This window comes from Notolepis coatsorum (assembly GCF_963971535.1).
Source record: "Notolepis coatsorum genome assembly, chromosome: 14".
In the NCBI taxonomy this organism is placed as follows: domain Eukaryota; kingdom Metazoa; phylum Chordata; class Actinopteri; order Aulopiformes; family Paralepididae; genus Notolepis; species Notolepis coatsorum.
Genome location: NC_140178.1, coordinates 13,027,574 through 13,046,538, shown reverse-complemented (window position 1 = coordinate 13,046,538; position 18,965 = coordinate 13,027,574). Strand labels below are relative to the sequence as shown.

General features: G+C 46.3%; 1 protein-coding gene across 3 annotated transcripts in view; it reads right to left on the bottom strand.

Moving 5' to 3' along the window:
- Positions 1-312: 312 nt before the first annotated feature.
- Positions 313-18,965, bottom strand: part of cdc42ep4a (CDC42 effector protein (Rho GTPase binding) 4a) — a 31,479-nt gene continuing 12,826 nt past the window's right edge. For 2 of the 3 annotated variants that reach the window (XM_084328676.1, XM_084328677.1), the window contains exon 2: positions 313-2,470. In XM_084328676.1, coding sequence (XP_084184802.1) covers positions 1,154-2,257 — 1,104 coding nt within the window. In that variant the 5' untranslated portion in view covers positions 2,258-2,470 and the 3' untranslated portion in view covers positions 313-1,153. Of the gene's footprint in view, positions 2,471-6,882; positions 6,911-18,965 lie in introns of those variants that run through there. The other variant, XM_084328678.1, reaches the window with a different exon arrangement.

Genomic DNA, 18,965 nt, shown 5'->3' with positions numbered 1-18,965 from the left:
AGAGGAGAGGAGAGAGAGAGAGAGAGAGAGAGAGAGAGAGAGAGAGAGAGAGAGATGAGAGAGAAGAGAGAGAGAGAGAGAGAGAGAGAAGAGAGAGAGAGGAAACGTCGCACAGAATGTCAAGAGCTCGTGTGACACGTCGTCGGCGACCCTGCGGCACTCAACCGGTATGTTCTGAGCCTCGGGGCGGGCGGGCGGAGGAGGGGGGGGGGGGGGGGGGGGGGGGAGAGAGGAGGGGGGGGGGGGACACACACTGTAGGGACGTACAGCTGGCACACGAGTGAGAGGCACATACAGCCCCCTTTATTGTGACAAGACACCCATCGCCGCTCCCATCCATCCTGACACAAGGCCTTCTTGTTCAGCTCCGAGAGAGAGAGGGACAGAGAAAGAGAGAGAAGAGACGGTGAGAGAGAGAGAGAGAGAGAGAGAGAGAGAGAGAAAGAGACGGAGAGAGAGAGAGAGAGAAAAGCAAACTGAATGAAAGGTCAGTAAGAGAAGCACTTGTGACACGCATAAAAAAAAAAGTGAGTGGAGGGCGAACGCCGCCCCGATCTGAGCTTTAGTTATGAAAAGTGTCTTTTTTTTTTTTCTCTCATAAAAAGCCCTTTTATTTCCCCTTCATCTCCCCTCCCGGCGGCCGAGCGGCGGCTTCTCCCCTCACTTCTGGAATGTCCATATTTGACGGATGGCTGTTCTTCTTCCAAGTCAGCTCCCTCCAGTGTTCAAAAGAGAGAGAGAGAGGGAGAGAGAGAGAGAGAGGGGGGAGAGAGAGAGAGAGAGAGAGAGAGAGAGGCAAAGGGAAAGAAAAAGGGAAAGAAGGAGAGCAGGCAGGCGGCGGTGGTGGCGGTGAGCGGGAGGAGCAACATGACAGATGGCGGTTTGCGTTCCTCTCCCAGAAGGCGCGGTCACACCGTGTCCCGCCCGACAGGAGGAACAACAGACCCCACAGAGTCCTCGCTCTCCTCCGCGCTCCTACTCCCACAGGTTCCCGACACCTACAGCGGGGGGGGGGGGGGGGCCGCTAGTTAAATATAACCCCGTTCCAGATCTCCGTGTCCTGATAACGTTCCTTCGTTCGTCTTTTTTTTACATTTTTTTATTAAATTTTTTTATGAAAAGGCTTTGGGGAATGATCTCATCGTCATCATCATCATAGGGGGATCTCGTCGTCCTCGTCCTCCATCATGAAGGACGAAATGTTGTTGCTCTCCTCCTCTGGCGGCGGGGCGCTGAACGTGGCGCTGTCCGTGTCCGCGTAGGGCTGGCTGCCCGCCCTCTCCTCCAGGGCGGCCGAGCCGGCGCTGGACACGGAGCAGCTGTCCAGGTGCTGCTGCAGGTGCCTGGGCCGGGTCTCCGGCGTGTCAGGGCCCCCGGTCTCGGGCTCCATGTCCACAGAGCCAGGAAGCTCGACTTCCTGCCGCTCAACTTCCTCTTGCATTACATCCTGCTCCTCCTCCTCCTCCTCCTCCTCTCTCCCAACCTCCGCCCCGTCCTCCTGCTCCTTCTCCTCCTCCTCCTCCTCCTCCTCCGCGGCGTCTCCGCGGGCGCTGAGGGACGGAGAGGCGCTGCCCTCGCTGCCCTTCCACTCCTCGTCGTAGCCCTGGTCGTCCTCCTCCTTCTGCTGCATCACCCCGAGGATGTCGCCCAGCATGGAGGGCCCCAGGTCGATGTGGAAGGACATGACCGACTCGGCGTGCTTCATCCCCCCGCCGTAGTGGTACGCGGCCTCCGGCAGCTCCGTCAGCTCGCCGAAGCCCCGCTCGTGCAGCTCCAGGCGCTGTGCGGCGCCGGCGGCCCCGTTGGAGGGCCTCACACCCGGCTCCCCCTCCTGCTTCAGGTGACTGGAGGACAGGCTCTTGGGCACCATGTCGTCCACGAGGCAGTCGTCGTCGTTGAGGAACGGCAGGGACATGGCGTTCTTGACGTAGGTGGGGGAGTCGCCGGGGAGGGGCGCCTGCTGGTCGACCCGGGTGACCGACAGGGAGCGCTTGCTGCTCCGGAAGGTGCGCGACAGGAGGCCGGGCCGCGGGGAGTGGGGGTAGGCTGCGGCGGCGGCCGCGGCCGCCTCCTCGCGGGGGGGCTCCCCGGAGCGGGTGCTGAGGAAGGAGGTGTCTCCGAAGGCGTCGCCGCTGCGGCCCACGTGCATGGTGTGGCGGAAGTCGCCCAGCGGGGCGCTGATCATCTCGCGGGTCAGGTCCATGCGCGAGCGCCGCTTGTGGTTGGAGCCGGACACCAGCTGCTTGAGGATGGGCATCCTTCGCCCCTTTTACACACAAACACAGGCTACTGCTGCTGCTGCGGCGGAGATCCGGCGAGGATAGAAGAAGAACTAGACCGTTTTCTCAGTCCTTTATCCTTTATCCCCCGAGTCCCTTGAAGAAAAAAATGGCACCTCGTCGGCACTCGTCGAAGTCCCACGGAAGCGGTATCTCTCTTCACCTCAGCTGCGCCTCATCTGCCTCGGAGCCTGCGAAGAGAAGAGACGAGAAGAGAGAAGTGAGTTGACATGTCAACAACACGGGGAGTCATATCTCAGCATTACATCAAAAACAGGTTTATCCTGTAACATAAAAGAGGAGTCTGTTGTTTCCCCCCCCAAGGTCGTCGTCGTGGTGGCGGTCACGAGGGCTCGAGTGATTAATACCGGCTCTGCCGCCCGTTACTACAGCTGTGAGTACATGACGCCTGAAAGAGCAAACGGGGACCCGCTGCTACCGTCCGACGTGTGTGAATGATGAGATACGGGAGTTAAAATGTGTGCGAGACGACCGAAAGTGGTGTCAGTGTGTTTTTTTCTTTCCCTTTTGAAGGATTACAAGCTCAGTCGAATAGATAAACTAAAATCGCCCGGGTGGATGAAAGTGCACCTGGGTGGACCACATTTAGCAGGTTCTACGAGTGGTGGGGGGAAACACCGGCGTCGAGCTGGTAAATGATTATAGGCAAAGTCAGGAAGGCCAACATAAGCCTGGAGCACTTTAGTGATTTAGCTGAACGCTTTTATACAAAGTGACTCACGAGTTCTGTACAACAAGTCAGCAGGAAGCTCTGGCAGGTAAAAGTAAGATTGTTCTTCAAACAGCGTTGACCTTGAGTGCTACAGTCTCGAGTGCATACCGTTCACATTTTAACCGATACCGGTACCAGACGGTACCTTTTTCGGTAATTTACTCTCTAAAATTTTTATCTACCTACCTCAGTTGTAAAAAATGTGTCCAAACTTCTAATAATTTATTATCATTATTAGTAATTTAGAACAATGTTAATATACACACACGCACATCTTTAAATAAAAAAAGAATGTTTTTTAAGTATAAAACGATTAAACAAACCACTTTAGCAGCAATGAACTATTCTGCAGAACTAAAAAAGGTACACATCTATATATTTAAATAAATAAAAGGTATTGTATTTTACAAAATAACAAGTATAAAATGATTAAAGAAACCACGCAAGACAATATAAATAACTGCAATCAGAATCAGAATCCATAACCAGTAACTAACCACACTTGCAACCGTTTTCAGCTTGCCATTGCCCCGACTGCTTTGTTGTTGTTGAATCAAGTCAAATCCTAGGTAAGCTGTATTGTACGTGTTGACGATTAAAAAATATATATATATAATTATTTTTGTGCATTACCGAAATGTGGCACCGGTGGATCTCACGTGAATCGGTACTCTGTAGTACCGATGTGATTTGGTCGATACCTTTAAAAGTACCGTAATCGGTACCCATCCCTAATAGTAGTAGAGATATATTAGCATAGTCAGTAGTAATATAGGTAGATTACTTAGTAGCAAAGTGCATAATAGGAGGACTGTATGATGGTTAGTATTTTCTATTTGGGGGGGGAGGGGTCAGCTGTCCTGACTGGTGGGAAGTTCGTTCCATCATATGTGGAGCGAGGACTGAGAATAGCCCGCTTTGCTTTGATGACCCCACAGGAGGAGCTCTGACAGGAGTAGGTCTGAGGCGGCCAGAAGATGCAGAGCGTAGGGGTCTTGAGGGTGTGTAGTAGTTAGAGACCATTGGCCGGCGGTAGGAGGGTGCCGTTGTCCTCGCTGCAGCCGTTCAACCTTGCATCTATATAAAAACACCCCCCTGGGCGAACAGTGGTACAGTCCGCCTGCGACATCCCAAAGGTACCCAGAGGACGCCGTGTCTGACACAACAAAGAGCCTTAAATCAATGCTGAGATACACCAGCAGACACCAGCAGAGCACCAGCAGACACCAGCAGAGCACCAGCAGAGCACCAGCAGAGCACCAGCAGACCACCACTAGCAGCAGCAGAGCACCAGCAGAGTAGACCAGCAGCAGCAGCAGCAGACCAGCAGAGTAGACCAGCAGAGTAGACCACCACTAGCAGCAGCAGACCAGCAGAGTAGACCACCACTAGCAGCAGCAGACCAGCAGAGTAGACCAGCAGAGTAGACCACCACTAGCAGCAGCAGACCAGCAGAGTAGACCACCACTAGCAGCAGCAGACCAGCAGAGTAGACCACCACTAGCAGCAGCAGACCAGCAGAGTAGACCACCACTAGCAGCAGCAGACCAGCAGAGTAGACCACCACTAGCAGCAGCAGACCAGCAGAGTAGACCACCACTAGCAGCAGCAGCAGAGTAGACCACCACTAGCAGCAGCAGCAGAGTAGACCACCACTAGCAGCAGCAGCAGAGTAGACCACCACTAGCAGCAGCAGCAGAGTAGACCACCACTAGCAGCAGCAGCAGAGTAGACCACCACTAGCAGCAGCAGAGTAGACCACCACTAGCAGCAGCAGACCAGCAGAGTAGACCACCACCACAGCAGCAGACCAGCAGAGTAGACCACCACTAGCAGCAGCAGACTAGCAGAGTAGACCACCACTAGCAGCAGCAGACTAGCAGAGTAGACCACCACTAGCAGCAGCAGACCAGCAGAGTAGACCACCACTAGCAGCAGCAGACCACTAGCAGCAGCAGAAGACCACCACTAACAGCAGCAGACCACCAGCAGCAGCCCAGGAACATAAGAGTCATTGAGCTTTAGCTAGCTCCTCCATGTGTTCACATTGGTTTACTTCCACAAAGTCAATCAAAGTATTTCCAAGAGAACGCGAGCTCGCCGTCCTCCAATTACAGGAGCCGAAACCGTCAATTGTGTGCAACTAGCGACACTGCGATGATAAACAGCACGGCGGGCTCGCGACATCAAGGGATCATGTGACACGGGGTTCTAAGGGGCGACGGAGGAGGAGGAGACACGGGGCAGCGCCGCAGAGGGTTCCACTCCAGAACTGCGATGCCGTTTTGAGGCCAGAAACACCCGAGACCACAGAGCGACATGAGAAACGGAGAGAGGGAGGAAACAAGTCGAGTCCTGCCAGCGGCTTTTCTGCTGCAAAGCTTGACTTTTGACCAAAAAAAATTGCCTAGTTTGTCGTTCTTGTTCCACTCGACAACCAAAAAAAATAAGAAAGGCAATTACGTAAACCAAAGAAAAATAACCATGATGTGTGTGTACAGTACAGTACAGTACATCGATATCCAGGCCACGCTGTTATGAGGTCATGCGCGGACAGAAATGGGGACTTGGGAGAGAAGACGGATGACATCAGAGGAATGCTCTGACCAGCAGACTAGACTCCTCCTCCTCCTCAGCGAGGGAGAGAGAGGAACATAGATATCTATAGAACACTAGATAGCTTAAGGCGGAGTCACCAGCGTCACTGAACCGCCGCCATCTTGCGCAGGTCAGCCTTGAGTGAGAGTGAGTGAGCTGCACAGACAAAAATACTCATAACTCGCTGAAATATTGACGGATTTACAAACGGGTTGGTTTGCTAAAACATCAAAGATGTAGTTATGATACTGCATACTTATAAAAAAAAATTAAAGATGTTTTTTTTTTTACAAACTGCTTGAATCATAGCCACGTTAATAATGCTTGTAATAAACCAAACCGTTTGTAAATCCGTCAATATTTCAGCGAGTTATGAGTATTTTTGTCTGTGCAGCTCACTCACTCTCACTCAAGGCTGACCTGCGCAAGATGGCGGCGGTTCAGTGACGTCGCTCTCCATTGGCCGGCAGCGCGGGAAAGCTATCTAGTGTTCTATATATATCTATGGAGAGGAAGGCTGCCGTGGATGGAGATGGGTTGTGACAGGCAGCCGACAGGGCACCCAAGGCCGCTAACGAGCTAGGAGCCGAGTGCCTCGTTAGCCGTAAAAAATACATAGAATATGCATGCGTGCAACAATTAGATTAGAAATGTATCGTCGGTCATCGTACAGCACAAGTACAGTAAAACAAAAAGAAGTTTTGGCAACCGACCAGAGTGCAAATGTAGCAGTAAAGTGCAATAGTAATATACAATGTACAGGTGATTAAACTGGTTATAAAATAGTACTGAGTAATAGTGCTAATCAGATGTGAATGTACATAGTTGTAGTGTTAATATGTACAGTGATACAGGTATATAAAGACACTATGGTAGTAGTAAGTCATACTGGCCAGCAGCATAACTACTAGTAAGAGTAGGTAAGGGATATGTACAGATATACATGTACCATCTACAGATATGTAAAAAGGGACAGATATATATTAGATTGTAAAAGAAAACAGCCCGTTTTTCTTTTTTGGGCGGTTAACATACTGTTGTATTCATTCGGTACACACTACAGCCGTTCGGTACGGTACACACTGAAACGGTTTGGTTCGGTATGGATACGTGTACCTTTACACCCCTAATATATACGGTAACATATACAGTGGTGTGCTAAACACAATGCAAGCTATTTCCAAAGACAAAAATAAAAACACACGCAAGCTCCATTTTTTGGTACTAAAATAAACCCATTACTACACATATGTACGAGTTGAAAATGCTTACCTTGCCCTCTCACACACACCCCTCCTGCTTCAACACACGGTCTCCATTAGTCCTTTGTTTACTCTACACCAGCTCGAAAAGCCACCAACACTCCGCTCAAGCCTCTCCCCCTCCAGACCGTCCCCCTGCTGCGCGCCATCATAAGATATTCATAAGGCACCACGTTTGGTAAGAAAGCTGGGAGGAGGAGACTGAGATTTTCTTTTGGGGCCGCGGTTAAAACGTGAGACGCTTCACCTTTCCTCGACCTCATTCTACCGCCTGCTCCTCCCCCACCTCTTCCCTCCACCGGCGGAGCCTCGACTCAGCCACTTCCTGTTAATGCCCCTTACCTGCCTCGGTTGCCGTGGAAACACCCTCCCGCTAGCAAGCAGTCGGCTGCGTTTCCTGCCCAATAGGGCCTGCGGAAAGCATCAGGCCTCCATACGAGCAGACCTCTCACACGCAACACATGGCCTTCTTTTGTTGTCAACCAGGAACACACGACGGGCGATACTACGCCCTCTCAGATTTACGTATCCGCTTTGTCCCCGTCTCACTTTCAGTAACTCCCTCCATCCATCCATGTTTTGTGAACGTAAAAAAGATCCAGTACAAATGTGTTTTAACTCCCAAGTCATAAATTGCTTATCGTGCAGCACCGATAATGTCACGAGTATGAGTTGTTCAGCTTCAGGGCAGCGTGGCCTTGCGTTAGCTAGATTGACTGATGGGCCAATCGGACATAGTAATAATAATAATAATAATACACTTTATTTGTATAGCACCTTTCATACAGAAACTGCAGCTCAAAGTGCTTCACCAGGCATAGAATGAGCACATAAAGTGCAGACATATAAAATCACAGTTTTTCACATTAGGATCTAACATCCCATGAACAGGCCACCTTGTTTATGGTTTGATTCAGTTTTAAATAGACAATAATAAAACCAGTAACCAGAATATATTATGTAATATCTTCAAGGAAGCAGATTGTATATCTGAAAAGGCTAGATCCTGTTGACATCCAAGGGGGATAGTAATCAAAAAGGCTTTAGTCATCATTTTCACAACAACAACCGTTCTAACATTTCGGCTACTGTTACATCAACATACCTTCTGTTAAAAGAATTCTATACAAGATCGAAAAACACTTTTCATTATACTGAATATTTAAGTAGGATGAATAATACAGTGCGCTTGGAAGAAGAATAAATAAACACTAGATATGGGAGAAAGGGGGCTACACAGTATATAGGAAGGGAGAACCACATCCAAATAAACAGGAACGGAGAGAAGCCAAGGCGCTGGGGATACGTTGTGGAGAACTTTCCGCGCCTCTAAGGCTCCGAGACACGGATCGACACGGGTCACAGTCCGCCACAGAAAACACATCTGTCGTCGAGAGCGGCTGATGCGTTTCCACGGGAAATAACGACGAGGCAGGAATAATTCACAAGTCACGAAGAAGTCCTCTCCTGAATTAAAATAAAAATGGCTTCTGGGTGCCGCGAGGAGAACACGAGAGATAAAAAGAAACTAGCACATGAGAGAGAGAGAGAGAGAGAGAGAGAGAGAGAGAGAGATGGTGAAACCCCACCCTCCTCCTCCTTCTCAAGCACCCCACCTCCCTGGGCATAAACAACAACAACAAAGCTGGCTGGAACCCCGGCCTGGGAACCCGGGCGCTAGAAGAACCAGGCCGGCAGCAGGCAGGCAGACCTTCACTTTCAGGTTTGGCTAAATGTAAAACAGACGCAGGAAGCTCTGCAGGGACACAGGCCTGGAACTATTTGATCAGACCTGACTCAACAACTATGCTGAATTTATAGCCTCCGCATGTGTGTGTGTGTGCATGAGTTAGTGTATGCCCTTTGAGTGTGTGTGTGTGAGTTAGTGTGTGCCCTTTGGGTGTCTGTGTGTGAGTTAGTGTGTGTGAGTTAGTGTGTGTAAATTAGTGTGAGTTAAGTGTGTGCTCTTCCGAGTGTGTATGCTCTTTGAGTGTGTGCGAGTTAGTGTGTGCTCTTTGAGTGTCTGTGTGTGTGTAAATTAGTGTGAGTTAAGTGTGTGCTCTTCCGAGTGTGTATGCTCTTGAGTGTGTGTGAGTTAGTGTGTGCTCTTTGAGTGTCTGTGTGTGAGTGTGTGTAAATTAGTGTGTGAGTTAAATGTGTGCTCTTCCGAGTGTGTATGCTCTTGAGTGTGTGTGAGTTAGTGTGTGCTCTTTGAGTGTGTGTGAGTTAGTGTGCTCTTTGAGTGTGTATGCTCTTTGAGTGTGTGTGAGTTAGTGTGCTCTTTGAGTGAGTGTGTGTGTGTGAGTTAGTGTGTAAATTAGTGTGTGAGTTAGTGTGTATACTCTTGAGTGAGTGTGTGTGTGTGAGAGTGTGTGTATGTGTGTGTAACAACTAACAGACGGGACGAGGGCCTGAGAAGACGGCAGCGAGCGTGGGAACCGCAGGGTCACAGAGTGTGGGTTGACTTTATAAACAGACTCTTAACAACATCCATGTCGGCAGCGCAGTGTGGAGCTGAGCGGAGCGGGCTGCGTGGGACGAAACGGGACGGGACAAGACCAGATGGGACGGGACAGACGGGACGGGACAGATTGGACAGGACAGATGGGACAGACAGATGGGACAGGACAGACAGATGGGACAGGACAGATGGGACAGGACAAATGGGACGGGACAGGTCAGATGGGACAGGACAGACGGGACGGGACAGGTCAGATGGGACAGGACAGATGGGATGGGACAGACGGGACGGGACAGATGGGACAGACAGATGGGACAGGACAGACAGATGGGACAGGACAGATGGGACAGGACAAATGGGACGGGACAGGTCAGATGGGACAGGTCAGACGGGACGGGACAGACGGGACGGGACAGATAGGACAGGACGGGACAGGTCAGACGGGACAGGACAGATGGGACAGGACAGACGGGACGGGACAGATGAGACAGGTCAGATGGGACAGGACAGATGGGATGGGACAGGACAGATGGGATGGGACAGGACAGATGGGACAGGACAGGACAGATGGGACAGGACAGGCCAGATGGGACACATGTGCTCTGGGTCTGGAAGGAGAAAGTGAAGAAGCCTAGTCTGGTGCAACGACCTTCCTCTCTCAGACGCGACGGGTCGCTTCCACACAGACACTCCACTGACCTTCACCTCTTGATGGTTTATAGTGTTGTTTTTGTGTGAGAAGACTAGGCCAGCGGTTCTCAAACTACAGGTCGCGACCCAAAGTGGGGTCGTGGGTAGGTGACAGTAACAAAAAATATATATATATATGTATTTTTTTTTTTATGTTCTGCCAACATATTTTGGCTAAATATGCCTCGTTTTATAAATGTGTATCGATAACATAGTGCTGTAATTACATTTTCTAATAAATATGCATGATCAAGTTCAACAACGTGTGCTTTTATTTTGATATTCCTTAATTCCACGTTGAAATTACATTATTAAGTGTGGGGTCGCCAAAAAAGTTCCTAAATAAAATGGGGTCGTGGTATAAAAAAGTTTGAGAACCACTGGACTAGGCCATCTTAGGGCAGCGTCCCAGGTTCTGGATCTGGAACCCCCCCCCCCATGGACATTAGGCTACATTCACACTGCAAGCCTTTTAGTGCACAATTCTGATTTATTGCACAGATTTTTATTTTATTTTTATTTTTTATATATCAGATTCCAAGGTGAACTGGTCACATGCCAATGTCAATCCAGAGTGACGTAAAAAGTTGCATGAAAGTCGCACGACTGTTCGGAATGACCTGCATGTGATTTAGGACCACATATGAAAGTGATCAGATTCCATGTGATTTGTGGCTGTGTTCACACCGTCATGAGAAAGACACAGATCCGAGCAACACGTGTGTGTGTGTGTGTGTGTGTGTGTGTGTGTGTGTTATACGAGCAAAGAAATCAGATTGGGGGCCACATCTGCCTGCAGTGTGAACGTGGTCCCTCGCTTGTTTCTCCTCAAGACCTCATCTTCACCACTGTCCTCTCTTAACCCTTTCACTACCACACTACCACAGAAGGTTAACCCTTTCACTACCACACTAGTACAGAAGGTTAACCGTCTGTAGTGTGGCAGTGAAAGGGTAAACCGTCTGCAGTGTGGCAGTGAAAGGGTAAACCGTCTGCAGTGTGGCAGTGAAAGGGTTAACCGTCTGCAGTGCGGCAGTGAAAGGGTTAACCGTCTGCAGTGTGGCAGTGAAAGGGTTATCCATCTGCAGTGTGGTAGTGAAAGGGTTAACCCTTTGTCGCGTGGCAGTGAAAGGGCTAACCTGTAGTGTCGCAGTGAAAGGGTTAACCGTTTTTGGTAGTGTTAACCTTTCACTGCCTTTCCCCCCCAATCCATCCTTGTGTGTTTGTGCTATGTTTATCCGGCTACCACCACCCTTGGTGTAAAGCGCTATATAAGTACCGTTTATTATTATTATTATCATTATGATTAGAAGTGGACAACGTGGTATTTTCTCAAACTGGTGAGCAAGGCCATCAGCACGCACACATGCTCACGCGCCCAAAGCCACACACACACACACATGGAGAGAGTATCACACACACACACACACACACACACACACAGACAGAGTATCACACACACACACACACAGAGAGAGTATCACATTCTCAAACATACTGGGAGCTGTTCCAAAGCCATTTCACTAATAGCCGCTCGACTCTCCCCGTCTTTTGACATCTGGTCGGGGAAGCAACATTCCTGCGCTGGTTTCCCCCAGAGTGTATTCCTGCCCTGGGAACGTGGCGTTAAAGCTCTTGTTTTTATAGATCCCATCGCTCCATTATCAATACATATATATAGCCTTGAGACTGGTGGGTCTGGGGGAGGAGGAGGAGGAGGAGGAGGAGGAGGAGGAGGCTAAATCTGCTTAAATGCTATATGGTTATGGCTAACCTTTATGGGGAGGGAACACACACCCAAAGCCTCAAGAGGCAAATCCAGAGAAAGGCTGGAGGAAGGGAAGCGAGACCCACACGGGCTCTAACACATCTACTGGAGACAAAATATACACTATATAGCCTATAATAACTACTAAATCACAAGCAAATCTCCACAGGCTCCGCAGAGGGTAATATCCAGCTCAAAAGGGCATTCTGTAGTGTGTTAGTCACGGCTAGGGAACTTGCTACATTTTTAGGGGGAATATTCCAAATAGGTGGAAAATTCCCATGGGAATTAACGGAATATATTGGGAATTAACGGGAATAAAATGGAAATATAAATGGGATTATATTTTCACAGGCTGTACTATTTACCATGTGAAAGGGTTGCTTCCTACAAGTATCTAGGCATTATAGTGGATGAGAACCTTACGTTTAAGTCTCACATACAAACTTGTATCGAAGCTGAAGCTTAAACTCGGTTTCTTTTTCAGAAACGGGTCCCGTTTTTCACTTAAAGTGAGAAGTCACCCGATCTCGACCACCTTCTTACCACAACTCGATTATGGTGATTTACTCTACATGCATGCACCTGATCAGTACCTCAGAAAGCTGGATACTGTGTACCATTCCGCCTTACACTTTGTTACGAGATGTGGCAATCGAGTGCACCATTGCACCCTATGCCATTGCAAGTTGCCCATCTCTACAAGCACGCAGATTTTCACAGTGGCTCTCTCGTGCACAAAGCTCTGCTTAGGCTGGTTCCCTCGTACCGAATGCCCTTCGTCCTCAGGATGCTCTGAAATTGGATGTTCTCTCTATGAGAACTGAATTGGGAAAAAGGGATTTTAAATCCTGGAACAAGCTACAGGAGGACCCAAAATTGCCAGGACTGGTCACCCTCTGAGAATTTAAAACCATCTTAAAAAAACCCATGAATTCAGTTCCCTCTGACAGTGAAAACAGTGTTTGATAACTTGCCTGAAATTGGATCTGGCTGTGAATGTTTTATCTGTATTTTATTGTGATGTTCTTTATGTTGAAACTTTCTGGGACACTTTTCACAAAGAGTTGATTCATTACATAATCTCAACACGTATACCAGCAGTGTGTACAGCTTCACACACATTCATTTAGTCCCGACAGTAATTGCACGTCAATGACTTTGAATACATCCTCCAGTGATGTCATCGGAGGGCATCGAATCCTTGTGTTGTGTTAATTACAGCTCAACTAAATGATGAGACACGAAACGGTAGCAATCCCTGTTGCCACTCCCCCCCCCCCCCCCCCCATCTATATCATCTCATTGAACTGTAATCAACACCACACAAGGGGGTACAGTGTCCTCCGATGACATCACTGGAGGACATAGTTTGACGTTTAGTGACATGTGATGAGTTTTACTAAGAGCCACGTGTCGCAGCGTTTTGCTATGCGTGAGATTATGTACAAAATAAAAAAGCATTGTTGTGAATTAAAGAGAGCTAAATTCAACATTTCCAAAATCCCCCAAGCTTAGCTTCCCGTGGAAGATTTCCGGAAGGTTTCTGGACATTTACTGTAAGGTTTCCCACCCCTTTGCAACCCTAGTTAAATATAAATAAATATTTTAAAAAGTAAGCTAAAAACTTACCTCTTCACCAGACCCTTTTAATACACTCTGCTGCTTGGACTCAGGTGCTATAGAAATATGTGTATTATTATTATTATTATTAAGTTACTGCATTCTCATTACACAAACACGGTCTCATAGGAAAGTATGGAATGTAAACAGCCTATGGGAGCAGTGAGCCAGAGTAAATTAGTTACACTCTCATATGAGTTATGCATACATAATGAAGAGCATGCATTTACATGTCACAACTCACTAGAGGTCAGCTGATTAATTGGCGCTGTTAATCAGTATGCCACCGTTTGATTAGCAGTCTTTTAAAAAGGGGATCTAGCGGGCACATTTTTTAAAGAACATGCCAACATTTGGGGAAATTAGCTTACCGTCTTCTCCAGAGAGAGACAAGAAGATAGATACCAGTTTCCTCTGTGCGTTCACTCAGTACAATGTGCGTTCAGTAGAATCTGGTTGAATGTTAACCTAGCTTAGCACAATGAATGGAAGCGGACATGACCGGTTAGCCTTCGGAAGAGGTGTTAGTTATACAATGCCTAGGCTAACCGGTCATGTCCGCTTCCATTCATTGTGCTAAGCTAGGCTAAGATGCAGCCAGATAGCCTTCTACTGAACGCACAGAGAGGAAACTGGTATTCAGATTCCTTTATTTAGCCATATGTGTAACCACATTGGTAATTGTCTCAGCGTTACAGAGTATATGCATTTTTCCATACATTTTCTTTTCACATAACAACAGCAACAACAGACACAGGACAAAGACAGTGCAGTGCAGGATTAATCATTTGAATATAATATATATATATATATATATATAAAGTGCAGTGCAGAGTTCCAGGTCAGTCCCAGTGCAGTATTTTTGCCAGTGTCATTGTTATTGTGCCAGTGTCACTTGGGGGCGGAGGGGGAGGGGGGGGGGGGGGGGCTGAGGCATTGATCAGCCTGGCAGTCTGTGACGAGCTTTCACAGCCTTTGGGATCCGCAGCCTTCTCCCAGAGGGGAGCAGGGTGAAGAGGCTGTGGGAGGGGTCGGCCATGATCTTTCTTGCCCTCTACCCATCCATCTTCTTGCATCTTCTCTGGAGAAGACGGTAAGCTAATTTCCCAAAATGTCGGCGTATTCCTTTAAGCTAGCACGAAGATACTGGTACCGTATGAAACTGCAATGCAGGAGGTGCGATATCGGCCGATTCATCTGCCATCTGCCCTTTTCTGCTACAAACTATCATTATTATAATCTTTAAAACAAAAGTAAGATAAGATAACGATATTCCTTTATGGATTCCCTTGGGAAATTTGGGCGTCATAGCAGCATGGGGGAGGGGAGGTACAGGTATATGGGCAGGGTAATAGTAGAAAGACATAAATATAGGCAATACAATTAGATATGAATATAAAGATATGAGAAAAATAAACAGTGTTTAGGCGCAAATGAGGGTGTCTGTATGCCCTAAACAGTTATATTATATTTTACAATAAATATAGGCAATAAAGAATTTCTTACTATGAGTAAGAGTAAAAGCAACCGTCACAAGGATCATTAAAGAGGATCATTAATGCATGACAAACAACCCTGGTCAGGATGAAAGTGATAATGACCACCCACACACACACACACGCGCGCGTCTGGGATCAAGACCGTCGACGTCGCTTCTCCTCCCACTCTCCATGTCAAAGCCAACACACACACACTTCACACTCCTGTCCTGTCAGGTGCAGACGCACGCAGCCATTCATAAACATGATGGACCATTTCCTTAATAGAGTATTGACACCACTTCCTGGAAATCAATTCCTCCATCGTGTGTATTCTCCTGGCCCAGAGAGAAGGAAGTGGGGGATGGGGGGGGGGGGGGTCTCTGTGTCTTGTCTGACTGTCCCATTTGGAGCCAGTGACCTGGATAGAGGAGAGAATAATGACCTGAGGGTAGAAGGAGAAGAAGGGGGAGGGGGGGGGACATGCATCCAAAAGATGTGGGACTGGGGGGGGGGGAGACTGACATGGTTGGTCACATCCATTATCTTTCGAATGGCATCTCAATCTCTCAGGCTTTCAAACCTTTCTTTAAACTCGAGAGGCGACTGAGGTTTTCCCTCATTTACAGTAGAGTGTACAGTAGGGGTGTAAAAAAGGTACACGTATCCGTACCAAACTGTTTCAGTACTGGACCTTAGGTTCAGTACGGCTGTGTACCGAACGAATACAACGGTATGTTGTCAACCACTAGCGACCGGCCACCGGGGGCTGTTTTTTTCACAATCTAATATAATTATAATTTTTTTTTTTAACAAGTCGATTTATTAATTTCAATATAGAATATCCGTTGACAGCCCTACAAGTACAATTAGTTATTGCACACTACATCACCCCTGAGTGGAACATGGAAAGCCAAACTTTCCCCCACTGTACCGAAAACCTGTACCGAACCGTGACTTCAAAACCGAGGTACGTACCGAACCGTGTTTTTTTTGTACCGTTACACCCCTAGTGTACAGGAATAAGCCAAAAAAAGCATAGAAAATCATAACAATAAGACGAGGCAAAAAGCAAGGATAACAAATCAATTCGAACAACTTGATTGACAAAGGTTGGAGATCAGGGTCTTAAACTCTGCAACAGAGGGGAGAATCTCAAGCTTTAAGGACTGTTGGAGTTCATTCCATGATCATAGCAAAATGCAGATTTACCCTGTTCTGAGCAAACTCAGGGGACCATAAGGACCAGCCAGTCACGAGAACGGGTGCCATAGGTTCCAAAATTCCATTCCAATAATGATGTTGTATAAGGAGGTAGCTTACCAGTAAAGGGCCTTAAAAATGAACAAATACCAGTGTCTTTATGGACTACTAATCTACTACTGGAACTGGTCCATGAACCAAGTCCGCCCATGTTATTAGAGATTAGTGTCAATTTATAGTCATTGCACAAGAAGCACAGAGTACAACGAAAGGACGTTGGCATCTAACCAGACTAGAGTGCAAAGGAACAGTAAAGTGCATTGTAGTGTGTCGAGAGTATAACATGTATATATGGAGCATGGAGTAAATATGCTGCTAAGCTAATGTATTCCACTGGCAACAAAGAGACACACTGCTGTAAGTGTCGGGAGATCGCCCTCAAGTCACATGCATGTTCCAGTAAGCCAACAAAATGGTCTCTCAGGATATCTATCTGCTAACCAACTCACTTAGCAGGGCTCAATATCTCTTAGAGCAGCAGCAGCAACGCCGGACAGGCAGTGGGAATCACATTATCAGTCGACTGCAGACAGCCACACAACACACACATGGGACACAGTGCCTTCTTCTGAGAGACATGTGACATGTGTGTTTATGCACACATTAATTTAATAAACACGTACAAATAGACCTCATAATACACAGTAGTTTGATTAAATGGGGTTGGTGTGGCTGGTTTTGTGGTGCTGGAAGCCTCAGGTATCATGTGCATTTGTTACTGCTGTAACCCTCTCTATGCTAACAACACAGCAGAAATGTTCACTCTATGTTATGCTAACTAATACAGCAGACATGTTCACTCTTATGCTAACCAATACAGCAGAAATGGTCACTATGTTACACTAACAAACACATCACAAATGTTCACTATTTTTTGTGCTAACTAACATCAGAAATGTTCACTCTGTTATGCTAACTAGTGCAGCATAAATGTTCACTCTGTTATGCTAACCAACACAGCATAAATGCCATAATAGTAGTAGCCAGGATGTACAGGGACCTTTATACACACACATATCTATATATATATATATCTATATATATATATATATATATATATATATATATATATATATATATATATATATATATATATATATATATATTAGGGCTGTCAAAATTAATGCTTTAATTTGAGATTAATTTAAATCATTTAAAGCATTAAAATACATTAATCTAGATTAATTTATGGAGTGAAAAATCTTCAATCTTAGTGCCGCGGATATAAGAGAGAGGTCTAGCTGAGTCAATGTTGACGGTTTTGTTGAACATTTGTATTTCACAGGAGAGAAACTGTATTCAAAGAAAGCTATTAAAATAGTCTTTGAATCTAAATATACTTTTTGTGTTGATTTTACATTAATTCCATGATTTTACTCAAGTAAATATCTGTTACAAGCTTCGGTTTTAAGTAGAATAATGCGATTTGTAATCTAGATTAATTACAGAAAATTGTGAGATTAATTAGTTATTCTTTTTTAATCTATTGACAGCACTAATATATATATATATATATATATATATATATATATTATATATATATATATATTCTGCAAACGTAATTTATTTAGTACTGAATTGATCCATTAGGCTACTATTATCGAACAATATAGACCATGACCAATCGCTTTTGGACAACAGAGATCTTACATTATTCTATGTAAGGGGAAAACGCTTCAGGTTGCCTTGCTTTGTTTCTGACTGTCTAATATCTGATGCCAATATGAAGGGCTGACTAATGCTTCCAAGCTTTGATAGTTGTCATGGTAATCAACGCCAAAATCAGTAATCAAATCCTTCTTTTTTACCCCTCCAGAAATAAGAATTCGCTTATTGAAATTATTATTATTGAAACTATTCATTATGAATTTATTCATCAATTCTTCTCAAACAAGGATATTTATAACTTAATTTTTCAACTCTCGATGAGGCTACATTCATTGTCCAGTATGTCATCGCACAGTACACAGGTGAGTCTAAGCTACCCTGGATCCAGTGGTTTATTAACCCATTTAAATCCTTCCCCTTGCACGATAGTGACAGGCCTCGTGTCTTGACTGAGCAATGAATGAGACTACACTGCACAGCATCACGCCGGTGGTCGACGTGGATAAAACATCCGTTTTCAGTTGATAAGACCCAATAACAGAAGGAACTGGAGGACCTTTTAAAAAGACAGGTCAAAAACAGATTCCAGTCCTCTTGAGTGGTGGAGACTAAATGGTTATTTGTGGCTAGAGACGGCTAGCTTTGCATCCCTGCCACGTCAACCCCTGCAGAGTGCATTTTTTTTCAGAAAACGAGAAATTCCCTGTTGAAGAAGAATGTGGACAGGTTGGTATTTCTGTCACACAACCTGAAGCAGGTTGAGCCTCATATCAGTCACAGCTCCAGGTATGTTAGTAGTTTGTGTTGACCACTCAAAGCTCCAGGTATGTTAGTTTGTGTTGATCACTCAAATCATTCAAAGCTCCAGGTATGTTAGTTTATGTTGCACTCATATCATTCAAAGCTCCAGGCAGGTATGTTAGTTTGTGTTACACTCATATCATTCAAAGCTCCAGGTATGTTAGTTTGTGTTGCACTCATAGCATTCAAAGCTCCAGACATGTTAGTTTGTGTTGCACTTGCACTCATATCATTCAAAGCTCCTAGGTATGTTAATCTGTGTTAAACTTAAACACTCATCTCATTCAAAGCTTGAGACATGTTAGTTTGTGTCAAAGCTCCAGGTATGTTAGTTTGTGTTGCACTCAAATCATTCAAAGCTCCTAGGTATGTTAATCTGTGTTGAACCCTCATATCACTCA